The sequence below is a fragment of the Falco peregrinus genome, chromosome Z (assembly GCF_023634155.1).
Source record: "Falco peregrinus isolate bFalPer1 chromosome Z, bFalPer1.pri, whole genome shotgun sequence".
In the NCBI taxonomy this organism is placed as follows: Eukaryota; Metazoa; Chordata; class Aves; order Falconiformes; family Falconidae; genus Falco; species Falco peregrinus.
The window spans coordinates 19,026,782-19,051,345 of NC_073739.1; the positions used below are offsets into that span (position 1 = coordinate 19,026,782).

The 24,564-nt window shown below is 35.9% G+C and overlaps 1 protein-coding gene across 6 annotated transcripts in view; it reads left to right on the forward strand.

Annotated features, from left to right (window-relative positions):
- DMXL1 (Dmx like 1) overlaps window positions 1-24,564 on the forward strand; it is an 85,231-nt gene that overhangs the window by 23,277 nt on the left and 37,390 nt on the right. For 5 of the 6 annotated variants that reach the window (XR_008744707.1, XM_055790211.1, XM_055790207.1 and 2 more), the window contains exons 7-23: window positions 1,816-1,988; window positions 3,461-3,650; window positions 4,931-5,099; window positions 8,484-8,696; window positions 9,373-9,626; window positions 9,721-10,405; window positions 10,936-11,057; window positions 11,615-11,704; window positions 12,023-12,125; window positions 14,187-14,303; window positions 15,592-15,816; window positions 16,462-18,153; window positions 18,727-18,837; window positions 20,223-20,392; window positions 21,560-21,657; window positions 22,331-22,496; window positions 23,255-23,507. Coding sequence is in view for 5 of the 6 variants with exons in the window: in XM_055790211.1 (XP_055646186.1) it covers window positions 1,816-1,988; window positions 3,461-3,650; window positions 4,931-5,099; window positions 8,484-8,696; window positions 9,373-9,626; window positions 9,721-10,405; window positions 10,936-11,057; window positions 11,615-11,704; window positions 12,023-12,125; window positions 14,187-14,303; window positions 15,592-15,816; window positions 16,462-18,153; window positions 18,727-18,837; window positions 20,223-20,392; window positions 21,560-21,657; window positions 22,331-22,496; window positions 23,255-23,507 (4,831 nt within the window). In the remaining variant the exon portion in view is untranslated. The remainder of the gene's footprint in view (window positions 1-1,815; window positions 1,989-3,460; window positions 3,651-4,930; window positions 5,100-8,483; window positions 8,697-9,372; window positions 9,627-9,720; window positions 10,406-10,935; window positions 11,058-11,614; window positions 11,705-12,022; window positions 12,126-14,186; window positions 14,304-15,591; window positions 15,817-16,461; window positions 18,154-18,726; window positions 18,838-20,222; window positions 20,393-21,559; window positions 21,658-22,330; window positions 22,497-23,254; window positions 23,508-24,564) is intronic. The other variant, XM_055790208.1, reaches the window with a different exon arrangement.

Below are 24,564 nucleotides of genomic sequence, written 5' to 3' on the forward strand. Positions count from 1 at the left end.
TACTTTGCTGAGTTGTAGGTGTTTAGTTTTTTCCTCTAAAGCTTGCCATTTCAGATAGTTATGCTTGCTTAGAAGGCTAAACTTTTAAGGCATCTCCTATCTTTAGGGAGGAGACAAAGATGTAACAAATCTGTAAAATAGTCTAAATTTCCTTTTTCTAAATGAAGTGTATTCTATAAACTAAATTGACTAGTTTCTAATACTTGAAGTGAAATACTAGATTTCCTTGATAAACTTGATTCAGAATAATAACTAAGCAACAAATTCTTACGCTCCATTACTTTTTTGCTTGTTTGGGATGCCATATTGCTTGCTAAATGTTCTGCGGTGTCTTTAGTGATTTACTGGCTGAAAGGAGATTTATTCCAGTCATGTTTAAGATAACTATTACTTAGAAAATTGTTTGATTACAGGTTTTATTTTTTAAAAAAAGTATTTTGTTATTGTTGGCAATATGTACTGTATGTATTTCACTGTATATTTTTTTTGTTCAAAATGAGTTTATTTTAAAGATCAGGTTTTAATGGAGTCTAATGTTACAATTGAATTGTAGGAAAATAAATTAATCTGAAAATAGCTTTTGTGGGGTAATATTCTTGCAGACTTTTTGACTGGAATATTTTATATCCTGTTGTGTCATCTTAGATTACAAACTCAGGCAAAGCACAATTACTAAGTAGGAAAATGAGTAATGGGTTTTTTTATCATAAATTACTAAGTTAATTACCTGTCTGCAGAATCTTTAAAATTAAAGAAATATGACACAGGAAAAAAAAGTGCATTTTTTTATGAGAGAAGGTGCTGGTCAGCAAAACAACCTCCCCTCAAGAGGGTTATGTTAAGCATACCAAGGTTAATATAATATTTCACTACCATTCATATTTAATAGTTTATCAGCAACTTAGGAATCTAGATCCAGATTAATTTATCTAGTCACAGAATCACAGAATGGTCAGGGTTAGAAGGGACCTCTGGAGATCATCTAGTCCAGCCCCCTGCTAAAGCAGGTTCACCTGGAGCAGGTTGCACAGGATCACATCTGGGCGGGTTTTGAATGTCTCCAGAGAAGGAGACTCCACCAGCTCTCCGGGCAGCCTGGTCCAGTGCTCTGTCACCCTCAAGGTAAAAATGTTCTTCCTCATATGCAGATGGAAGTTCCTGTGTTGCAGGTTGTGCCCATTGCCCCTTGTCCTGTTGCTGGGCATCACTGAAAAGAGCCTGGCCCCATCCTCTTGACACTTGCCCCAAAGCTATTTGTGGGCATTGAAAAGATGCCCTCTTGGTCGTCTTCTCCAGGAGAAACAGGACTAGTCCTTTAAAGGCATCAGAAGTAGAATACTGGGAATATGATGTTTTCAATTTATATATATACATATGTAAGAAAAGCAGGCTGAGTAGTACTGAGCTTGATTTTTTTGAGGTGTCTTCTTTGACCTTTGTTTATATTCCTAACACTTTAATATGTGTGTGTAGGTTTTGGGGGTTTTCTGTCAAAGTACAATTAATTGTATTAACATTTGAACACCAGCTCAAGCCAGCACAGCTTGCATTTTTGTGGTTAAAAACTGGCAGCTATTCAGAAGGAGCAAAATTAAATCCAAGTTAATAATGGCAAGAGAGATTAAAAGAAAGCTCTGCTACCATGTTTTCTTTAAGATCAGCTTTTGAAGTTCTGTTTACTGAACTGACTTTCTGCTGCCAGAAAAGTTTTCTGCTTAAAAGAAAAAATACAAACCCAGGAGACGTACCTAGAAGTACATGAAGTGCATCATATTCTTATGCAAGGTAGTCTTACTGTCTTTTTACTTTCCCCAGGATGATTGTCTTGTGAAGGTATGGTACAATACAGACAGTTGGCGATCAGCCGTAACACCACCTGGCACAAGTCCAGAAAATGAAGCAAAAATTGATTTTTCATTTGTGTATTTGGCTCACCCTCGATCAGTAAACTCATTTTCATGGAGAAAGACCAGTAAATTCATGCCACGGTCAGTAGTTCTAATAATCTGATGTTTGTAAAATGCCCCAAAACCCCTAAACTGTACAGTCTTCCCAGCTGTGCAGTCAACAGTCACACAAGTTTTACAGTTTACTGAGGTTAATAGTGTTTGCAGACCTTGTTTATTGTTTGTGTGTGTTGGTCTTAATTCTTTTACACTGAAGTTCTTGGGAGATTGGTAAGTATCATTTTATCTGGGAAGGAACTGGAAAGATAGAAAGGGAGTCCCACAAACTAGCTTAGAGATTGGACTAAATGTAAAATTGGATATTGTAAAATTACCTCTCCTTGCATCTTTTTGGTTGCTCTGTCTTAAATGACCATGCATGCATTTGATGTCAGCTTGTTCTGTCTTTTTGTGTCCTAATGGAATCAGAGCAGTTTAAAACTGTCATTTCTCATCTTTCTCGTTTAATTGTTTCTGTCTTACTTCTCTACCTAGTGTAAAACCGGACCCCTGTCAGAAACAGTATCTGGAGATTTTATTAAAATGATCATTTGGAATTGATGTTTTGGGCCTGGTTCATTTTTTTTGCATGTATTTGGATGATTCCTAAATAACCTGTCCCTTCAGTACTAACTGCGATCTCAAACTGGAGTAGTATTAGCAAGTTTGCAACCGTCTTTTTGCTGTATTATTCCAAATAGTAGCCATTTGAATTCTGCATACCTTAGTGTGTTTAAGCAAGTTTATCCTCTTATATAAGAACCTTTAAGTAGAAGACTCCTTATGAAGCCATTACTGTAATCCTTAAATCAGTTTTGGAAATTCACCTCCTCCATGATGCCTGAGGAAGTTTACTGCTGTATAGTCCAGTCAGATGATCCATATAGTTTTCAAGTCTTAGCTAAAATCAGTTTGCAAACTTACATGAACTGGAAACTGGATGATCTGCATAGGTTTTTGTAGTGCCTAGTTTAGGTTAATTTTTTTTTAATGTATATGTAACACAAATTGCATTTAAAAGAATAGTTATTAAGAAAAGTTTGTAGTTTTAAATTGGCTGTTTTATTCCTGGTGTTACTGTGGTTTCTCTGGTTTGGCTATAGAATTTTGTAAGTGCTGTATAGCAGTAAGATCTGGAGAATTGAGAACAGGTATCCGGAATAGTTTTTTTTATGTGCTTTTTTTATGTGAAGGACTTCACAGAATTAGTCATAGCTGGAGTAGAAAAAGCCTACGTTTTTAATTTAGAATCAAGATCCATGATTTGGTGTTGCACAGTTGTGTAACGAGGTTTGCGGTAGTTCATATTCAGATATTGAATAGACAAGGAAGTAGTTCATACATAATTCGTTTTCCTAAGAATGGATTGTTGAGTTTTTGTTTGTGTACTGTCTTTAAATTACTTGGTGCAATTCTGGAAACTGATAAAGGAAAACTGGAACTGTTGCTTTATGTTGATATGTGACAGTAAGCAGCTAAGCAGCTTCTTCACGCCTTAAATTTTCTTTCATTAGTGGTGCTGTCTGCAATGTACTCCTGACTTGCTGTAAGGATAATGTTTGTCGTCTCTGGGCAGAGACTTTGTTACCCAATGACAGTCTGTTGTATGGTGGAGGATACAACAATTGGAGTGGATCAGTGAACTTCACAAATAACTTCAAAAGAAATACTTCAAGTAAGGAGAAAGTGCAAAACGCTTTAGAGGTAAGAAGTGAAACTGAACAGAGATATTGAACACATATACACACACATGTAATTTTAGACAGGATTGTAATTAATAGCTTGAACAGGTATATTAAGCTGAAATCCTTTATGCCATAGATATGCATAAAATGTTACAAAAGAGTGAATTTAATTGAAATCTTCCTTGGGAAGATTAATCTGATGGCCATCCTACTGAACTTCCACTTTAGAAGACACACTGTTCTTATGTCACTACTGCCTGTCTTGCTCTGGTGACTGAAGCAAAGTGCAATCCAATATGTAGTTCACAGGACTAGGAACAGTATGGAGCACATATTGTATATAGGTTATGTGAAACCCGCTAATGATACTGCTTTAAAATATATGGTAGGGGCTCAACTGTTACTTCTGAGGCTGAGATGTTCTCTGGCTTCTGCAACTGCAAAGACAGTGATAATACAGAGGGAAGAAAGGTAGCCTTTGTTGCCTTTCTGCTGTAGTCCTCCAGTAGAGCACAGTGCTTGTAAGCTGTATCTGTAAGGCAAATGATCCTTACCAGACACGTGTTTTCTAATCAGTGGGAAGCAGGGGGAAGGTGAAGCATTAGTGATCTCCTACAAAACTGTATGTGTGGGCATTGTGGGCTGAAAGGCAAAACACAAGGAAGAAAAAATATTCAGAGAGGGGAGAGGAAAGGAAGCTGGAGACGGTTCTGTGTTCCTGTTGAAAATAAGAGGCAACATTAGACATCAGAGAAATAACAATTACATGAAAATGGAGAGAAAACTATTCTATGTGAACATGTTGTGGTAAGATGCAAAGGATAGCAAGTAAAGAGGAATAGCAAGAGCGTAATACAGTCCTTAATACAAATTGTATACCACCTTGTATCTTTTGGTGCTTGTGTAGGTATCTACAGGTCAGTGGGCTTGAACTGTGCAGTATGTGGAGTGAGACAGTCTCTGAAATGAGATTATTCAATTTTGCTGCTTTGTTAGTTCCACATAGTATTTTCTGTCAAAGTATAAAAACTGCATGAGCATTGTCTGGAGACTGAAATATGAAGCAGTTACTATGTTGAGGTACTGTATGTGCCTTCATAAATGAATCTGAAGGCACTAGTATGTCTCTCCTGCAGACACAACCTGCACAGTGTAATTTTTCCGAGAAACTCCAACAATGGTTTAAAGTAGCTTTTAAACTGAAAAATTTCATTTACTAATATCTAGAAAACATCTTACAGTTTAAATCTGCTTTTTCTTTTTGAAAGGAATTAAAATGACACCTTATTCTTCATGCAGTTAAACCTGAGGCACTTTCGACGAGGAAGGAGGAGGTCGGGTGCTGTTGTAGCACATACTGGATATGCTCCACATCAGCAAGACCCCCACGAAGTTCACAGGAACATCCCTCCTCATGCGAATGCACTTTGTCACTTCCATATTGCTGCCAGTATCAATCCAGCCACAGGTAAGAACTGTGTTAAGTCTTTGCTACAGGGTGAGCCACAATTTCTTTTAGGTCTGTGTTGTCTGTGTAAGCTTGACTGGCTCAGATGTGTTTGTACAGTGTTTACATGATTATGCAAAATTACTAGCATGTTGGTTTCATTTAATGGATGACAGAACCTTCTTTCTACAGTCATAGAATTATTTGAATAAATTTTCTCTACAGTAATCCTGTCTTTCATTTTTGATCATCTTTTAACTGAGATTGACAGTGGTCTGAGATGCAGAAGGCTAAGTATTTGTAACTGGAATTACAAATTCACTGGGAATTGTGTATGATACTGGGAGCATGCTGATAAATTAGTGTCCAAGCTTCTTAAAATGAGTACCTGACACTTAAGCGTCTGAAGTAGGCAGACATCCCTGTACTTCTGTCTCTAAACCAAGCAAAACACGCCTTCATCTTTTGTACCATGAACTTTATTAATAATAATCTCTTGCACTCAAGCAGTATCATGATAGGCATTAAGCAAAATCCCCTATACTTGCTAATATTTCTGTCTCTGTAATCGTTTGTGTCTGCTGTAAATGAAGCACGTCTCCTCGTTGAAAAACTGAATCGAAGTGCAATATTGATGACCTTTCATTAAGGTTTTATTGCTGTGATGTGATTTCCTGCATCTAGACTTAATGAACAAACATATTACATAATCCTTTTCTTGAACTAGTTAAGCTCTGTCTTACAGTATTTTTAAATAGTTTAGGTTTTTTTGTTCCTGCTTACCCTTGTTTGAAAGGCCAATTTTGACCTAAAGCCATTCATGATTAATTCATATTTGTAGCTGTATAGTGTCTGGTATGATTATAAACAACTGTTGGTTTCCATTACCATTTCTGTGCTAAGCAAGCTGTAAACACTTCTTCCTGTAAGATTAATCTTCACCTTTTTTAGTGTTGTTTCATGGTTCTTTTAAAAGATATGACTAGAATCACATCAAGCCTATCAGAATCTTTTTGCAGTTTTGTGCTGTACCATCAATGTTATCCTATTTCTACAGGAAATGCCTCCAGTCATTACACATGTTACAGCCCAGTGTCATAGAGGAAGATTTCTCCAGATCATCTTGGAGTTTTGTAGTTCTCTGCTTTTCTGCATCTTAAGATTGCACAAGGAGCTAGCTAACCTTTTCATGTGCATAGCACATGATCTTTCACTGTCTTTCTCTTACCTGATCTTAATGCACTTCTTTCCTTGTTTGTTTGTACGTAGTAACTAAGTAAACTTTAATTTAGCTTTTAGTTTTTGCAATATAAATGTGCCCAACAGCAAATTCACAGAATGGGAATAAAAACATTTTGGAAAAGAATGGTAAAAGATTTTCCTAGGTGTCTAACACTTGTCTTCAGTCTTTTTAATCTTTTTTCCTTCTACATTATCTGTATTAATATTATCTATCTTGATACTGTCTGTTTCATCACTTGGTCTTTAACTTGGTGGCTTGAAGGGTAATGGATTGTTCTTACTTCAGAGGTTCTCCATGAAACTTTCCCATCTTAAATGTTAATTTGCAGAAATATCTGTCCTCGCTCACAGTCAAGTCCTTAAATACCTTGGTCTAACCATATTCTTTAAGTAGACCTTGTAGTTTGCCCTTTTAAAATGAAATTTAATCTGAAAACCTAATTGTATTTTCTTTCATTTGTATCAGTTTATGATCTTTTACTTGAAAATTTGCCCTTAGACTATTCAGAGTACTTGATAAAAACTAAGGCCAAAGCAGCTTTATCTCTCATCCACTTGACTTTTTTAAGAATTAATGCTATCATATACAAGAATAGATGTCCTCTTAATTTTTACTGTATTTGTGTTCTGTTGTTTAATTTTGAAACTTACTTTCTTATAGCAACAAAATCCTTCAGACCTTCTTTTATACTGCAGTGTTACTTATACTGGTATTCAGCCTCGGTGGAGTTCTGTGAAAGGAATAAGCAATGGTTGTTAGGACAAAATTATCTGTAGGCAAATCTAGAAGAATGTATTGAATTTTAAGACCTTAGTTTCCTGGAAAGAGTGAATGTTGTTTATGAAGCAAATAGAAATTCACAAAGGATTTTGTCCAGACCTAAGCACCAGTTAGAAGTTGATAGTTTTGAGGCAGGAGAAGGGGGGGGCGAAGTGATTTCTTTAGTGATCTTTTGATACATATTCGAAGTACATAGATTTATAATCTAATCTGAAAATTATCTTTCTAGTTCACCTTCTTATTCACATCTGCTGTAGCTTTGACTTCCAAAGAGAGGTCAACAGAATTCTTCCCTCTGAAGTTCTGTTTTTGCCAAATGTATTACAGTATTTTTGAGACTGGCGTTAATTGGCCTTTTTAGGAAGACAGACTGTATTTATTAAATACTCTGTGGTCCTCTTGCCCCCTTCTGCTATTGCATTTCCTCCCTGCATTGCTGGTAAGCCCTGATGGTCCTTTCTTCTATCTGTGTGCTCTTGGTTATTGTTTTCTTAAGCTATGCTGGAGGGTAATTAATTCAAAGCCATTACTGCCTTTGAAAAAAAAATCAAAATCCAGAACTGGTGTAAAAAGTATTTTGTCTCCCAGGGCATGGAATTTAAGTAATGCTGCATAAATAGGGAATAGAAGGGAATGAGAAGTCTGTATGGAGACTTCTAGGTGGGAATTAAATGCAGGTTGAACTTGTACAATGTTGCTGTATGGCTCATTTGAGGAAATTGCAGTAAATAATCTAAGCTGCTTTTTAGCACGCTTAATTGAGATGATGTTACTCTGCAGCAGTCTGGTACTTGCTTCCATCACTTACTTTGTGACTAGTGCTTTATTTTTCACAGCCACTTGGGACACCAAGTAGCATCATAGGGCAATGTAAAATAGTAATGGAATCTACAGGAATCAAATTCTGGCTTTTATGTGATGGTGTTAACAGGGGACCTCAGCTGGTCACTGTACTGCTTTTTTGCTGGTGTAAGCCCCTGTCATATGTGGTCCCTGATTACAGCGTATACCTACTGCAACCTCCATTGTAGACTAAATGTTGGGAAATTAATGCTTAAATTATTTGATTCACACTGAGATGTAGAAGCAAAAGACAAGGTAAATTAACCTGTAAGACAGTGTTACATCATGAAGATGTTAACAGTGCAAGGCCATACGTAATCCTAATGCATACCCAAGAGCCTTCCTGTGGAACATGTCTTGTAGTAGCAGTCAAGCAATTTAATACTGAAGGTAGATGATGATGGTGGAAGGAATGACAAGTGGCAATACACTTAGTGTATTTTTGCGTGGTAGGGTTTCTGCTTAAAAGCAGTTTATCTGAAATTATTTTTTGACCAAACTACTTGGTTTTCAAAAATGTAAGCATCTTTTTCTTATAGATATTCCTCTACTGCCTTCTATCACATCTCTGAGTCTTGGTGACAATGAAGAAAAAAGTGGACCTTTTGTTGTCCACTGGCTAAACAATAAAGAACTTCATTTTACCTTATCCATGGAAGTATTTTTGCAACAACTTCAAAAGAGTTTTGAACATCATTCTCCTGAGACTAACACCGAGGAATCTAATCAAATGGATGGCAGATCAGAAGAAGGTAGAAGTCTTATCATAGACAAATGGCTTTCATTTTATGAAGTAATTTGTAGTTTTCTTTCAGGTGAAGAGATGGGCAACTTCTCGTGTAAGGATATGGACAGATTACAGTAGCATTTCTATGCATTTCCTTCCCTTATGCTGAAAATACCTAAGTGACATTTAAAAATCTGTATCTAGAAATTCTGAATTTGTTTATGGTTGTTTCAGAGACTGAATTATTTGTGCTGAAAACTGTTATTTATATAAAACTCCAGGCTGACCTGGAGGCCTTTGCCTGAAAATGTGTACTTTTAACATTTTTAAGGAAGGAAGTGCAACCTTAGAAAGAACTTTTTTAATACCAATGTGCACCTAATTTAAATATCTTTATTCTATAATATAGTACAGTAATTTAAATATATAGAGTTTGGAGGTGACTGCTTTTGTTCTACCTATGCATGCAAAAATTTATATAAAATGGGAAAAAAAAAAGTATTTCAAATTAAGGTACAATATAAACTACTTTGTTTTTTTAGTTATTTAGGTCCACTAGAGGATTTCTGGTTAAAACTTTCATTATTTTAAATTTGTGCTTATATGAGTGGCTTATAAAAGGCCTGAAAGGTGCTCCAGTAACACTGCTTGTTATACTTCTGCTTTTGAATATAATAAATATATATCTCTATGTGTTCTAGAGGTTGATGAAAATGGAGATGAACAAAAAGGAAGTCAAGAAAAGAAGGAATCGGGGGATGAAAAAACTACTCCAAATTCAAGCCTTGTTCCTTTATCTTCTGCTATTATTGATCATGAAATTGAAGTACTACTTTCTGAATGGAGTAAAAATGCTGACATGCTATTCAGTATACATCCTATGGATGGTTCACTACTGGTATGGCATGTGGACTGGCTAGATGAATACCAGCCTGGCATGTTTCGCCAGGTGCAGGTACTTTTATTTTTTCTGGGTTATGCATTGTTAGTCAGTGAGAAGTATGGTGAGAAAATAACTTTACTTTTTTTCCCCTTTCAAAAAATTCCAGGTGTCGTTTGTCTCAAGAATTCCTGTTGCATTTCCAACGGGTGATGCAAACTCCCTTTGCAGAAGTATAGTGATGTACGCTTGTACCAAAAATGTTGACTTAGCTATTCAACAAGGCAAACAAAAGCCTCCTGGCCTCACACGATCCTCATCTATGCTTATCTCTTCTGGACACAGTAAATCAACCAACAGTTTAAAACTAAGTATCTTCACGCCTAATGTTATGATGATTTCCAAACATGCAGATGGGTCATTGAACCAGTGGCTAGTGAGTTTTGCCGAGGAATCTGCTTTTTCAACTGTACTCAGTATTTCGCATAAATCGAGATATTGTGGTCACCGTTTTCATCTGAATGACTTGGCTTGCCACTCAGTATTACCACTGCTGCTTACAACCTCACATCACAATGCTCTAATTTCACCAGATGTTGAGAATGCAGAACAGGCAAATGATTCTTTAAAGTCTCATGAGTCACCAGTAAGACCTCAGAGTAGAGGCAATGCAAATGTAACATCTCAGGATCCCAATGTGGTTTACAGTGAACTTATTCTTTGGCGAGTTGACCCGGTTGGGCCTCTGTCCTTTTCTGGTGGAGTTTCTGAACTTGCCCGGATCAATTCTCTCCATGTTTCAGCTTTTTCTAATGTTGCATGGCTGCCCACACTTATACCCAGCTATTGCCTTGGTGAGTTTAATTTTCTGATTTGTGAAGTGTTCTGGAATAAAAGTAATGTAATGTAATAATGCCGTTAAATAGATAATTTAGATGTATTTTAATGCATTGGAAAGTTTTAAGCATGAGTCCTTTATTTCACAGATTTCCAAGCTGCTACTTGGAAATTATTTATTCCAGTGTGAAGAATTCCTGTGTTCTTCTGCCTTCGTTTATGTGTTTGGTATTTTAGAAGCTAAGGCAATAAATTACTTGGATGTTAGTGCATACTACAGAGCATGTTGAACACTTCAAAAGCACAGGCAGATTTTGCTGTGGTTTGTAAATGGGATTTTTAATTCCTTTCCTATACTTTGACTTGCTTGCCGAGTGCAGCATTAAACTTCGTAGTTTTTGCTCGTGAACATAAACTAGGAAGAGAGAATTTTTCTTATGCTGTATTGCTTTCTTTCATAACTTCAAAATTGCCTTTTGCCAAAAAAAGAAGAGAGCAAGTTGGTGTTTGAATGTTTTTAGCACTTCTTGCATTCTCATTTTTTCAGGTGCATACTGTAATTCTCCAAGTGCCTGCTTTGTGGCTAGTGATGGACTGCATCTGAGATTATATCAAGCTGTAATAGATGCTAAGAAACTTTTGTGTGAGCTCTCCAATCCAGAAATTTCTGTAAGTAAAAGGCTGAAGGTTGGAACTTCATTCAGTAGCACTAGTTTTAGACTTGCTGGCAACTAAGCTGATTGCTGAGGATTTTGCAGGTTATGATAGTTTAGTTTGGCTTGTAAAAACAGATATGGTAAAGATTTTTAGCATTGTAGCCATACTGCATTCCATTTAATCTCAAACTCTGCATATTGAGGCAGGTCAATGGTTGGGAAGTACCTCTGAAACCTTTGCACTACAAGGAGTAATAACAGCAACAAACTGTGTGTGTGCATTGTCCATCCTAAGGAAAAGTTGAGAAGACAATGCAGCTTGGGGAAGGGACAGTAAACGGCTGAATGTGAGTCTTTCCAAATGTTCTCATCATCTTTCAGCCATCGAAAGCAATGCGGCTCTTGATAAAACTGGGAATGTTACCTGTGTTCTTGGTGGATTGTAATCAGTGTATTTTTAATACTTCAGTTAATACTTGCTTAGTGGTATTGCACCTACCTCGAAGGCTGTGCCGCAGCAATGCACAAAACTGAGTTAACAAGACCACCCTCCTGACTCTTTTTAAACAGAAGTATGTTGGTGAAGTTTTTAACATCATAAGTCAGCAATCTACGGCTCGCCCAGGATGTATCATTGAACTGGATGCTATCACAGAGCTTGTAAGTTTCTTTCCCCCCTGCCCCCCATACTCATTTTATACCATAATTAACTTGTTTAAAAAGTTATAATAATAAATGCTATACCTGTAGCTCTGCATCAGGAAAAGATAAGGTATGTAAAGTTTGATTTTGACATACACCTGCGTTTGGTTTCATAGTACCTGTAAATTAGAAGGCTCTGAATAATGAAGGTATGTTTTCTTGAGAAATCTTTCATTGACGTGTATGATTTATCAAGTTAAAAGCTGCCATGTTCGAGAGCAATCTTAAACAGTACACTCCATGATGTTCTCTTGTTGTGTGTTTTTACTTTCATAGCATGGCAGGAAAACGCAGTTATTGCATGTTTTTCAAGAAGAGTTCATTTTACATCACCAGGAGAAGGAAGTACCTGAAAAGAAGAATAATTTATCAGATTGTGGTAAGTAATTCTTTTCATAGAACATTGAAGACAAAGTATATTTTTCATTCCACAGAGGAAATGGAACTTGTTTTATACATCTTAGCTTTTTAAGGTCAAACCCCTTACCTGATTTGAGATCTTTATATACCAAAGAAGAAAACCTAGTCTAATGAAACTCACAGGTGTTTCACTTCCTTTAAGAGTAGTGTGCAACCAAATTTTTGATAAAGTAGCTTAAATCATGAGATACCCATCCTGTAGTGTATTTTGCTGGTACCTTTCTTACATGTATGCAAAGGGTTTTAAATGTAGAGCCTGTAACTGTAGGGTATGACACAGACAAAGCTTATTGCATTCTTTCATGGTGAATGTTCATCCTTTACATCAGCTAAATACCATTCCTCAGTCCTTGTGCGGTATAATAAATTACAGGTCAAACAAATCCCCCCCCAACCGAACTGTAAAACACAATACTGTGAGTCGTGTATGGATTTGTAGGTCAGATATGAATTACTGTGGAATAAATGATCAGTTTTCCTTGAAGTGAGTCAGTGGTTGTGTTGCAGGCATCTCAGCTTTGTTTTGCTCTGTTCCAGTGAAATAATGTGGGAAAAAAAAGGGTCAGAGTAAAGTTTGTGATAACAAGTAATGCTGAATAAAAGGAAGCAGAACTGTGGAACAGTGTCAAAATGTTGCATAAGAACTTGGTACTCAACATTTGTTTTTGTTAAAAGGGAGACATCTAGGGAAGTATTACCTGAACTGTATATACATAGTGATCAATTCTGAATTAGCTATTTCTAGTCCAGAAAGAGATTTGGAGTAATGGACATAATGAAAATGTCAACTCAATTCTCAGTGAAAGTAAAAAAGTGCAAACAGGATGTTGAAAATTAGGAACAAAATAGAGAACAGAAAGAAGTGTAACTCCAGTGTAAATTTGTCATGTTTGCATCTTGAGTATGATATACAGAGAGGGCTTTAAGAGAACTATGGAAGCTATTTGATCTTAGAAAAGGACAACAGTTTATATATGCATGTGTTCTGAAGGTCTCTGTGGATTGTTCCATGTAAGAACTTGAGCTAAATGGACCCTTTGAAAAACTTTTAAATTAGAAGTGTATCATTTGCATACTTTGTAATTTGAAAATATTTTCTAGTACTTTAAAGCTTTTTAGTTTTAAAAGCTCCCACTCTTTCCTCTTTAATAAAGCATATAAGTATTCAACTCGCATTGTTTTTAAAAAAGGAACATACGAAATTGTGTTTTTTCTACAGTACCATAAGCAACCCAATGTCAAACCCACGGGGCAAATACATCTTATTCATGATGGTGTTTTATGTAGATGCACACCTAAAGAAGGGTTGAAAGAATCATGGAGGGAAGATGGCCACTAAACAACTATTCCTCCTTGGCCATAATGGGTTTACTTTGGTGCTGAGGAAGGAGAATGGCTTGGTGCATGCTCCAGAAATGGGCTTCTACTGATTATTGCAACTCATGTTGTCTTTTCTTGGGGTGGACCTATAGCGGATAATTTCTTAGGAAGAAACAGTGTACTGCTTGTGCATTCCAGGCTATGTAGTTGGTCTGCTGGGTTGTGATCAATGAGCCTGTTCATTAGAGCAGGCTGTAACTTCCCATCTGTTGAAATGGCATTTCTTCTCTGGATGTAGTTTGTATACTTTTTATACATTAAAGGACAAACCTCTATCTACCTCAAGGTTTTAACAGTTACAGTTGCCCGTAACAGGCATCTAAGGGACAAACATGTAAAAGACAAAGGTGTAGAGCTAAAAGTAAGTTCTGTGATTTAACCCTAAATATAGTCAATTCAGGCAGATATGTTGTTCTTTCTAAAAGAAAACATTGACAGTTCTTCATGTGAGTACCTGTAATTGTAGTGGTTATTGCTTGTGATAAAACACTGAGAAAACTAATGTAGCAGAGTTGGATGCAGTCATACCATTGCATTTCAGTATGAGTTCATGATAATATGATTATTTTCAGGCTAGCAAAATTTAGTTCTGCTTTCAGGTGAATAACTTCTAAGATCTTCCTGTTCTGAATTTCATCAGGAAATCAGCAGAATGGATTCTCTGAAAAATTCTACTTAATAGTAATAGAGTATGCTCAGAACCATTCATTACTACATATGTGGCATTTACATTTGAAGTCAATTCCTGTTTCAGTAGGTAAGCCCTCTTCCTTATAGTTTTCTGTTTTAAGAAAAGTCACTATCTGATGAATATATTGTCTATTCAGCCTGTTCTAAATTGTATTTCAGCATTTTGAAAAGAATCTGTGATTCTTCGATTACAAGCTTTCATCACAGCCTATTCTTTCTTGATTACTTATTAATCTTCAGAATGCTGAAGCTTTTGAGTTCAGCCTGAGCTCAAAGTTTGGTATAATTTCTGCATTCTAAGGGCAAATACATTTATCTGGTTTTAATAAGGCCTACAAGTTCAGATCTTTTGCTTCTCAGAAGTTTTTGTTCTGCAATTTGCGTTTACACATGTTCTAAATAGGACTGTAGTCTGAAGCACCTAAACTTCAGAGATACTTTTACAATTATGAATAGTTTTGAAGTTCTGAAAGCTGCTGGTTCTCTTTCAGACTAGCAAACTACCATAAAACTATTAAACTTTTAAAGTAACCTATGATATACTTCAGTAGTTTTCTGTTAACATTTAAAGATTTTAAGAAAGTGTAAACCTGGCATTCACCACATAACAAAGGAATCTCTTACAACATTCCTGTCACTTAAACCAAACTGCTAGTTGTCTTACTCTTGCTTTCAAAGGCAGAATTTCTTCAGTTACTTTATTGCAATTAGTTTATAAGTTGATGAGAAGACTAAAGATGAAAATTTTCTGATCTGCTTATATGATGATGACGTTACTGATAAGGCTTTTCAGCCAACCTGTTGGCAATTTTCATGTTCCAGAACACATCAAATTTATATTTCAGTTGTTGAGTTTTGTTAAAAAAAAAAAACCCTAATAATGAAGCATTTGTGTCATATAATCTCAAAGATCCTACATTTTAAGCAAATATTAACAAAACATTTCTGAAAAAATAGTTTTCCACAATTTGTAAGGTAAGACATGGAGATCTTAATTTATTTTTCTCTAGCTCGGCTATTTTGTGCTTCATGAAGCATTATTTTCCATATATAACCACATACATACCTCTTTGTTCTGCAGTTTTGGTCTTTCTGGTTATAGTTTGATTTTCTTTTAATTCTGAAAAGTTTAAGCTTTAACTTCTCAGCAGTTCTAGAATTTCAGAAGTTTTCCATCTGTGGTGTGCTAGCATTTCTCCTTAAATCTGAATGTGGGAACACATTTCATTAAAATGAAAGTAAAATTTTAAGTCATGTTTTAGCTGTCTTTTTGGAACTTTTAAGGTGAGTAAAATTACTTCTTACTTTAAAAGACATAATTGACTTTTCTAAATTAACAATGCAAACTTTTTTAGGTGAAAAAATAGATTCAAATCCACCTGAAGCAGCAACACAAACAGAAAAATTGCATTCTTCACCAGATCCAGAGAAGATCCAATCACCTTTCACTCAAAAATACCAAGCCTGTAGAGCAAACCTTCAGAGCACCAGCTGGCTTAGTCTGTCTTCCAAAATGGTGTATAGTCAAGAGTTGAATTTACCAGAAGGAGTAGAGATAATAAGTGTAAAGCCATCAGCAGGTTTGTAATCTATTTTTTAAAGAATCAAATAAGGAATCTTTTCTTTTCTGACTTTGGTCTTAAAATAGAAACAAAATAATAAGAAGTTTGATACTTGTTAAAATTTAAACAAATTAGGTAGATTCAAAAGGTTTTTTAAAACTTGCTCTCCTGAGTTTATATCTCCATCTTGGAGTTAACATTAAGAGCTTTTGTTTTTTATAAGGTATAATATTTACTGAATTCCAGATTCTTGCAATAAAATGTGTTTTAGAAACACAAATTTGCTTTTGTAGCCATTCATGAATTTTTTCATAGTATCTGTACTTGAATTTTAAGGCTTCTATCAGCAGTCTTTCCAAAATATTTTATAAAGATTTTTAGATTTCTGAATGGGAAATGTTTGTTTGATGAAAGAGATGATAGATATAAATATTCAGGTTTAAGTCGTATAATTTGACTCCTCTCTAGAGTATGAAATGGAAACAAAGGATAAAACAGTTTCATAGTATTTTTATGTTGTCTCCTTTTGTGAGGACCTGCAAACAACCCTCTTTGTGAGGAAGTGACAATATTTTTTTTTGTTTCAAAATAGTAAAATGTCTTTACTCTTTTACTTGCTTTTTAATATTGCCCTAAGTAAAAGTGTATTTTATTTAATTTTAGGTCATCTAAGTTCTTCTTCCATATATCCTGTTTGTCGTGCACCATATCTGCTGGCCACTTCGTGTTCTGATGGGAAAGTTCGATTCTGGAGATGTAGAGTTACCACTGAATCATCAGCTTCTTCCATGCCAGGATATAACGCACACAGTGATGTTACATATGTATGGGAAGAGTGGCCATTATTGATTGAGGATGGACTTCTTAGTAGTAGTGCTATTAATGTTCCAGGAAGGCCAACTGAAGTTAGCTGTGCACACACAAACAGATTAGCAGTAGCGTACAAGCAGGTAACATCTAAAAATAGTAGTCTTTCTCAAGAATTTATAATGCATGTTAGTATTTTTGAATGTGAATCTACAGGGGGTTCTTCTTGGATTCTAGAACAGACTCTTCATTTAGATGAGATAGGCACCACGTTAGACTCTGGTGTTAGTATTGATAGTAATTTAATGGCATATAACCAACAAGATGTTTCTCTGTCTCATGGTGGAAATGTTATGCCCAACGCTAAGCACTTGGTACGCTTAGATTGGATGTCTAGAGAAGATGGTTCACATATTCTAACAGTGGGAATTGGGTCAAAACTTTATATGTTTGGCCAGGTGTCTGGGAAAGTGCAAGAACAAAATGATAAGGAGATTTTAGCAGTCTCTCACAGTGGCAGTATGAAGGCTACAACCCTTTCTGGGTTCGTTCTGCTGCGTTGTGTTGACTTGGTTTCATCTGTAGAGGGGTCACCTCCTTTTCCAGTCTCCTTGTCTTGGGTGCGTGATGGCATTCTTGTAGTTGGAATGGATTGTGAAATGCATGTTTACTCCCAGTGGCAATCTTCTTCCAAGCAGGAACTAGTTAGTACAGACTGCGGAAGTATGCCGTGTATAACTAGCTTAATGAAACAAAGCCAATCAGCTGCCTCAGCTCTGCATCCACCAAAGCGAACCTTGACCAGATCTATGACCAGCCTTGCACAGAAACTTAGTGGGAAAAGATCTGCCTGTGATCTGTCTCTGGAAATGGAAGATTCTGGTCTTTTTGAAGCAGCTCATACATTGTCTCCCACTTTACCTCAGTACCATCCATATCAACTGTTGGAACTCATGGATCTTGGTAAAGTACGTAGAGCAAAAGCCATTCTGTCCCATTTGGTGAAGTGCATTGCTGGAGAAGTTGTTGCTGTAAATGAATCTGAACCTAATCATGATAAGAGGCTTAGATCTCTGACCATCAGTGCTAGTGGAAGTACTGCAAGAGATCCCAAAACATTCAGCAAAACTGAGACCACAGACTATATTGAAATAGACTCTGTTCCACCGTTGCCTTTGCATGCTCTACTTGCTGCGGATGATGATTTATCTCATTCCTGTTCAGAGAAGTCTAATAATCAGAATAGTCAAAGTAAAAAAGATACACCCAATGAGAATTATGAAGATCTCTTTCAAAATACTGTTATAAGTACAGATGAACTTGTTACATTTGATGCAGATGAAGACAGTTCGAAACCAAAAGTCATTGATCTTTCTCAGTACAGCCCAACTTACTTTGGACCAGAGCATGCTCAGGTTCTTTCTTGTCACTTGCTTCATTCAAGCTTGCCAGGTCTGACTAGGATGGAGCAAATGTCGTTGATGGCCTTGGCAGATACAATTGCTACTACCAGTACTGACATAGGAGAAAGCAGAGACAGAAATCAGGGTAAGATGTCTCTTCCCAGTTAAACATACTGCTATGCTTCACAACCTTTTTTGGGAGTTTTTCCTATTTTGGAGTATTTTTGTGACCTGTGAAAAGACTTCATAGTTTCATAGTGTAGCTGGTATAATTTACTGTGCCGTTGCATTTACTGTTTTAACTAAAGTTTCAAGACTTCAGACTTTGATAAAATCAGATTTTGTATTGCTAACTGTTAACGCCAGTGTTAGTCTGTCAGTCCACGTACCATAATTGTTTCTAATTCATTTTTAGAGACAGCTTTCTTAATGGCCAGTATTTGTTGCAATATGTAGAGAAACTGATAAACGATTATGGAATTTTTTTTATATGATAACACTTTTTCTTGCATTAAGAACAAATAACTTGAAAACTTGTATTTGAAATTTTCTTCTTTCCCTTTCCTTAAAGGGAAGAATTATGGATTAAGCTATTATATGTATGAATTTAAAGCCTTACTTAGTAATCACAGAACAGTAAAATATTTCTTCTGTTAAAACACCCAATAGCTACTTCTAGTAGTTTATTTGAAGTGCATATAAAAATATTTAATTCCAGGTGGAGAAACTCTTGATGAATGTGGTTTAAAATTTTTATTGGCTGTTCGGCTTCATACATTTCTAACAACTTCACTTCCTCCTGTACATCGAGCTCAACTGCTTCACCAAGGTAACTGATAGGTTTTTTTAGATGAGGTGAATCTTTGTGATGTAGCTGTACATATGATCACTGTGCTGTTGACATGCCTCTGCAGAATCAATGAATTATTGTGTTGGGGTTTTTTGTGTTTTGGTTTTTTGTTTTTTTGGTTTTTTTTAATTGTTCAATATGAATGTATGCCAAAGCAGAAAATGTCTGTTGTATTTTAGGTACAGGTCTTGGAACTAAAAGTGATTTTTTTAAAACACTTTTTTACTTTTAGTTTTTTTGTATTTCCCCAAAAGATCTGGCTTTTCTGTATTTCTAGGACCACGTTGTTTCAATAACCTTCTGCAGGAGTAATGCAGTAGGAAATATAGTATGTGTTTACTCAGTTTTTTAGTGCATATTTGGGAAAAAAATCTCATACAGTCTACTCAAGAGTGAAATGTTTTTTCATATGCTTACTGTAATTACCCAATGAACTATTTCAAATAGTTTTCTTTGGTATAGTTTTAAGTAGTTCCAACCTGATACTGCAGATGACAAAAGGGATGGATTACATTAGATTTGGATTGATTAGGCCTAGTCAAATCTGAAGGGCTGGTTGTGATTGCTTTGTTACCCTTTCATTAGTCATCATGACAGTCATGCACCCCTCAGCTGCATCACAGATAAGAATTTGCTCTGACTGCCGCAGCAGAGCCCTGCTGAGTTAGCTGTCTGATGGAATACTTCTAGTTGAGATACTTGTGCTTCTGGTGGGCTCAGAGATTGGTGAGAGTAAGAAGTGCCTCCAAGGGATCTGTAGAGCTGCAGCTGAGTGCACCTCTGTGCAAAGAAGCATCTCCTGGCCCTAACTAGAATTGCAATTATCTATAGCTGGCTGTGCTGCTGCTTAGTAATTGCTGTCTTCCTTATGTGTTTTTTTCATTTTTTCCAGTTTTTTTCTGTATCTCTATCCTCAAACCTGTTTCCTACTGTGATTATCTGAAACTTTGCATGTTTTAATCTAAGTCAAAATAGTGAACCTACCTTTCAAAACTTTGAAAAGTTTAATCAGTATGTTGCACTTCATCATGGCTAATCTTAACGCCACCCACTATAAGTGTATTTTGAGCTTCAGTCAGTAACTGTTCCTTGCAAGCTTACATAAAGAATTTGCAGGTGAAAAATGCTTTCAACGCAGTGAGCTTTCTTTAATATTTGGTATGCAGTGCTTACAAATATTCTTAAATTTCTATTGGCTTACCAGAAATGCATTTCAAAGTGTTTGTTTTGGATTTCTACCTTCTTCCCTTCTCCCTTTCCCACCTCTTTGACTTAAGATTCTGGATTATTTTATTAGTGAATCTTTCTTCTTCTTCTTTTTTTTTTTTTTTTTTTTTTTTTTTTTTTAATGGCTTATTACATAGGCTTATCTACTAGTCATTTTGCCTGGGCATTTCATTCAGTAGCAGAAGAAGAACTATTGAGCATGCTCCCTGCAGTGCAGAAAGGAGATCCATCGTGGTCAGAACTCAGAGCTATGGGTATAGGATGGTGGGTTCGAAATATCCATAGCCTACGGAAATGCATAGAAAAGGTAAACATAACATTCTGAAACAAAATTGCCAGACTTTTTTCAAGCACCTGTCCTCTGGTGTTTACCTTCTATTTATGTGTTTTAAATTTTCAGATATGTTCAGTGTTTCTGAATGTCTTGTGCTGTATTTTTTTGTACACTTGGTTTATGGTATGAATACGAACTTAGGTGTTTGATGTTTTTGTAGTACTTGAGGCTTCAGATTCCAGTGTGAAGTACATCTTGGGCTTTTAAATACTCCCATTTTAAAGGTGGCAGTGTACATTGCTTATTGTGGATGCTCAATATGCAGATGAAGCATGTAGGGTTTTTTTATAGCAAAAATAGGAAACCAGTTACAAAGAAGATTCTCCTTTTACCCCACTTCTGATAGGTTTCTACGAAGATACTGTACATCTGTTCGCAAACCAATACATTTTAATGATAACAAACCCTTCTATTGTTATATTTTAGCTTGGATTTGGGTTTTTTTGTATGTATTTTAATCATCATAGGTGCAGCAGTAAGCCTAGCCTCATTATCACTTGTTTTAAGCTCTTGGAAATGGCAGGTGCATTGAGCTAGAAAATGACATGCACAAGATACTTTGACTACAAAGCACCAAGTGCTAAAATGGATCTCTCTGCTGAAGATTGAAAAGTAAAAGTAATTAATTATCACTTTATGAAACTTACCTGCCTTGCAATTAAGAAATTCCAAATATTCTGGGCCTGCATTTAAGGTTACCTTACATGGGTCTTGGACTAGTCTTGCAGCCACTTACCCCTTTTTCCTTTCCAACCTCCAAAAGTAATCTCCTGTAAACAACTTCTCCTGTTGTGACTAGTCCCAGCCTGTTCTTCAAGACTCCATCTGTCCTTTGATTACCAGAGCAACTAATGAATTAATTTTGTTATGATTTCAGATGTAGGCATTCCCATTAAATCTGCCAAAAAGCTTCTAGAACTGGAAAAGCATTAGCTAAATAATACCAAACAGAAATGAGGGATTGAAGCTGTGGTATCTTCATGCATTCTTATGTTAGACTTAGAGTGAGAGGAAAGATCCTGTATTAAAGAGACCTCCCAAGCACTTTGGGGCATGGGATACCAGAAGCAACAAGAATCTCAGAAATACTGTGAGTCATTTACGTTTTGATTGGTTTTTGCTGTTGAACTGTCTTCACAGGTGGCTAAAGCAGCTTTTCAGCGAAACAATGATCCACTTGACGCAGCTATTTTTTACCTTGCAATGAAAAAGAAGGCTGTGATCTGGGGATTATACAGGTAGGAGACATGCAAGCTCTTACATGGAATTTCATAATGTCTGGTATAATTTTGGGAGAAAAATTGCATTTGGTGGTAATCCAAAAGAAGCACAAATTCTACCATTTTAACCTGAGATTCAATTTTTAAATTAATCACTAGATTTAACCAGTAGTTCTTGCATTTACTGAGGTAATTCGGTTGCTGTTTCTGAAGGTACATACTTCAAGTTTTAGTCTCAAATCTACTGTAATTGCAATCACTGCTTAATTCTTGGTTCTGAAGGACTGTCAGTGTATTGTATGGAATGGCATGTTATATTTTTGAAAAGTTTGTTACAAATTTTACTTCTAAGTTCAGAGGTCTGAATTATGTCTCTTTCAAACTGGCATTTTGTAATATAATCAACATTGCCAACTTTTTAAAAGTAGTATGCATTGTCACTTACTCTTGAGAACTCACCTGAGAAAAATGAGCTTTTTATATTTGTATCTGCTTAGCTGAAAATACCATTAGTTTTTGTATACTAAAGTTTTTGTTACTTTAAAATATGAAGCTCCCAGTGTGGCTGAGAGCCTCTGTATTTCCTAATGAAAAGATCTGTGTAGAGTTCTACTGACATCTGAGACAAATAAGAGTTGTAATGTATCTATTAAAATATGTAAGATTTTTATCAATTATGTTCAATATGCAGGTCCCAAAAAGATACTAAAATGACACAGTTTTTTGGAAACAACTTTACTGAGGATAGATGGCGTAAAGCAGCATTAAAGAATGCTTTTTCTTTGCTTGGCAAACAACGTTTTGAACATTCTGCAGCATTTTTCTTGTTGGCCGGACACCTAAAGGATGCAGTGGAGGTAATAAAATAATAAACTTTTTTTTTAATGTTTCAGTCTGTTATATTGTCCCAAACTTACAAATGTTTTGAATGTTACTTGCATTTTGCTTTAATATGACCCCTGAAGATTCTGGGATTTTTTATTAATGACAAATATAAAGCCTTGATCTTTATGTTTTAATTCTGTTTTAGCTCTCATATTAGTGATAGTAAGAAGTCCCACAGTTAATTTCTCCATAACAGTGTTAAGATACCTACCTATCATTAACTTCCTTTCAGATTGTCTTGTCGTACATGAAAACAACATAGTTTTTCTTTAGGAGGTTCCAGATCTGAAAACAAAGGCTGTTTGGCAGTGATGTGGGTTGGCTATGAGAATACCTTCACAAAAAAAAAATATTTCCTGGGTTTGTTTGAATTGAAAAGTTGGGAGGAAATTATTTGCTTCACTAATGAAGGGTTTGTTCTATAAAGCTTCGTAACCAAAACATCTAGCTTCAAAAGGTAGTATGTGCACACTAAAAATGATTTATTGAAGCCATTTGATTTCAAAGATCCGTTGTCATGTCAGACTTCAAATGAGCAAATTGCAAATCAGATCTTGCATATAGTAGTTGGTCGCAGCTATTCTGAATAGTTCCTGCTGATTTATTATGGAACTGATAGACCTGTTTACATTGGTCTGAACAGATTCATGTCACTTCCTGTCTTGTGATCCTTTTAATTAAAGGAGAAATTATAGTGTTTGATCTTGTGAATATATTTATTTTCAATTAGGTCTGCCTTGAAAAACTGAATGATATTCAGTTGGCTCTTGTAATATCAAGACTTTATGAGTCGGAGTTTGAAGTATCTAGTACTTACAAATCTATACTACAGAAGAGAATTTTGGGAAATGTGTTTCTGGGAAAAGATTGCTCAGGAAACATGCATTGTGACCCTTTTCTGCGAAGTATGGCTTACTGGATTTTGGAAGACTATAGTAAGGCTCTTGACACCTTGATTAAACATTCTGTTGAAGATGAAGGAGGTAAGAATATGAGTATTTTGCCCGTTAGGTTTGGTTTAACTATTGTTCATTTAGGTAGCAGTTTCTTAAAGCACAATCTGAATTAAGACTAAGTTCTGCACAGTCGCTCACTGCTGCTAGTAAATAGTTTGCTGTGCTAATGTGTGTGGTTTTTTGTAGTAGATGTGGTAACTGTGTTCCTGTTTTCCTGTATCCCATGAATGCATACTTAATTTGGCCTTTACATATGTGAATATCAGGATAATGAGAATGACTCTGCAGTGATGCAGCTGTTTTTCCAGTAGCAGCTTAAATTTGAAGAGACAATTTAACTTAATTAGTTAATCTGACCCCATCACAACCTAGGAAGAAAATTCTGATTGCACAGTTATGTAGCAGAGTCTGGAAGACATGGTGTTTTGTAGCTTTTAGTCCTTTGGAAGAATGATTGATCACAATGATAAACTGTCACAGAAGAATTTTTGGTATTTACTATGATACAAGGATGTCCATGTGATGCCTGAAACAGTATGTAACTCTCCTAAAGTGATTCTTTTCCCTGATCATTTGCTAGCTTTATAGGCGTTCATAGAATCAGTTGTATTATTTCTGAAAGTTAATATTCTTAAGGAAGTTACATGATTCAACTCCCTAGTAGTTAGCATGCTAGCTGGTTTCAGTTCTGGATACTGAGAGAAACTTGATAGGGATAAATGAAGACTCAAGTCCCCAGAGTTGTGTAATTGATTTTAAAACCTGATTTCAGTAGAAGTTACATGCCTCAGGATAACTGAGCAGATGAGCAGTATAGTGTTCAGTTGTTTCCATCTTCGTCACAGCCTTCTATGTAAAACAATTTTTAAATTTTACTAATTTTTCTTTAATCAGTTCAGTGGCTTGTTTGTGGTGTTTTGCTTTAATTTTATTACTTGAAAGGTAATCTTTCACGTACCTGTTTGGATTATCTGTAATTAGCTGTGCCATAACTCCTGATACAGTAAGGGTCTGTCTCAGCTAGCCTAGACTCATTGAAACCTGTGTGAATCATCCTTTGCTGATGCTCATACCTTTTCAGGGT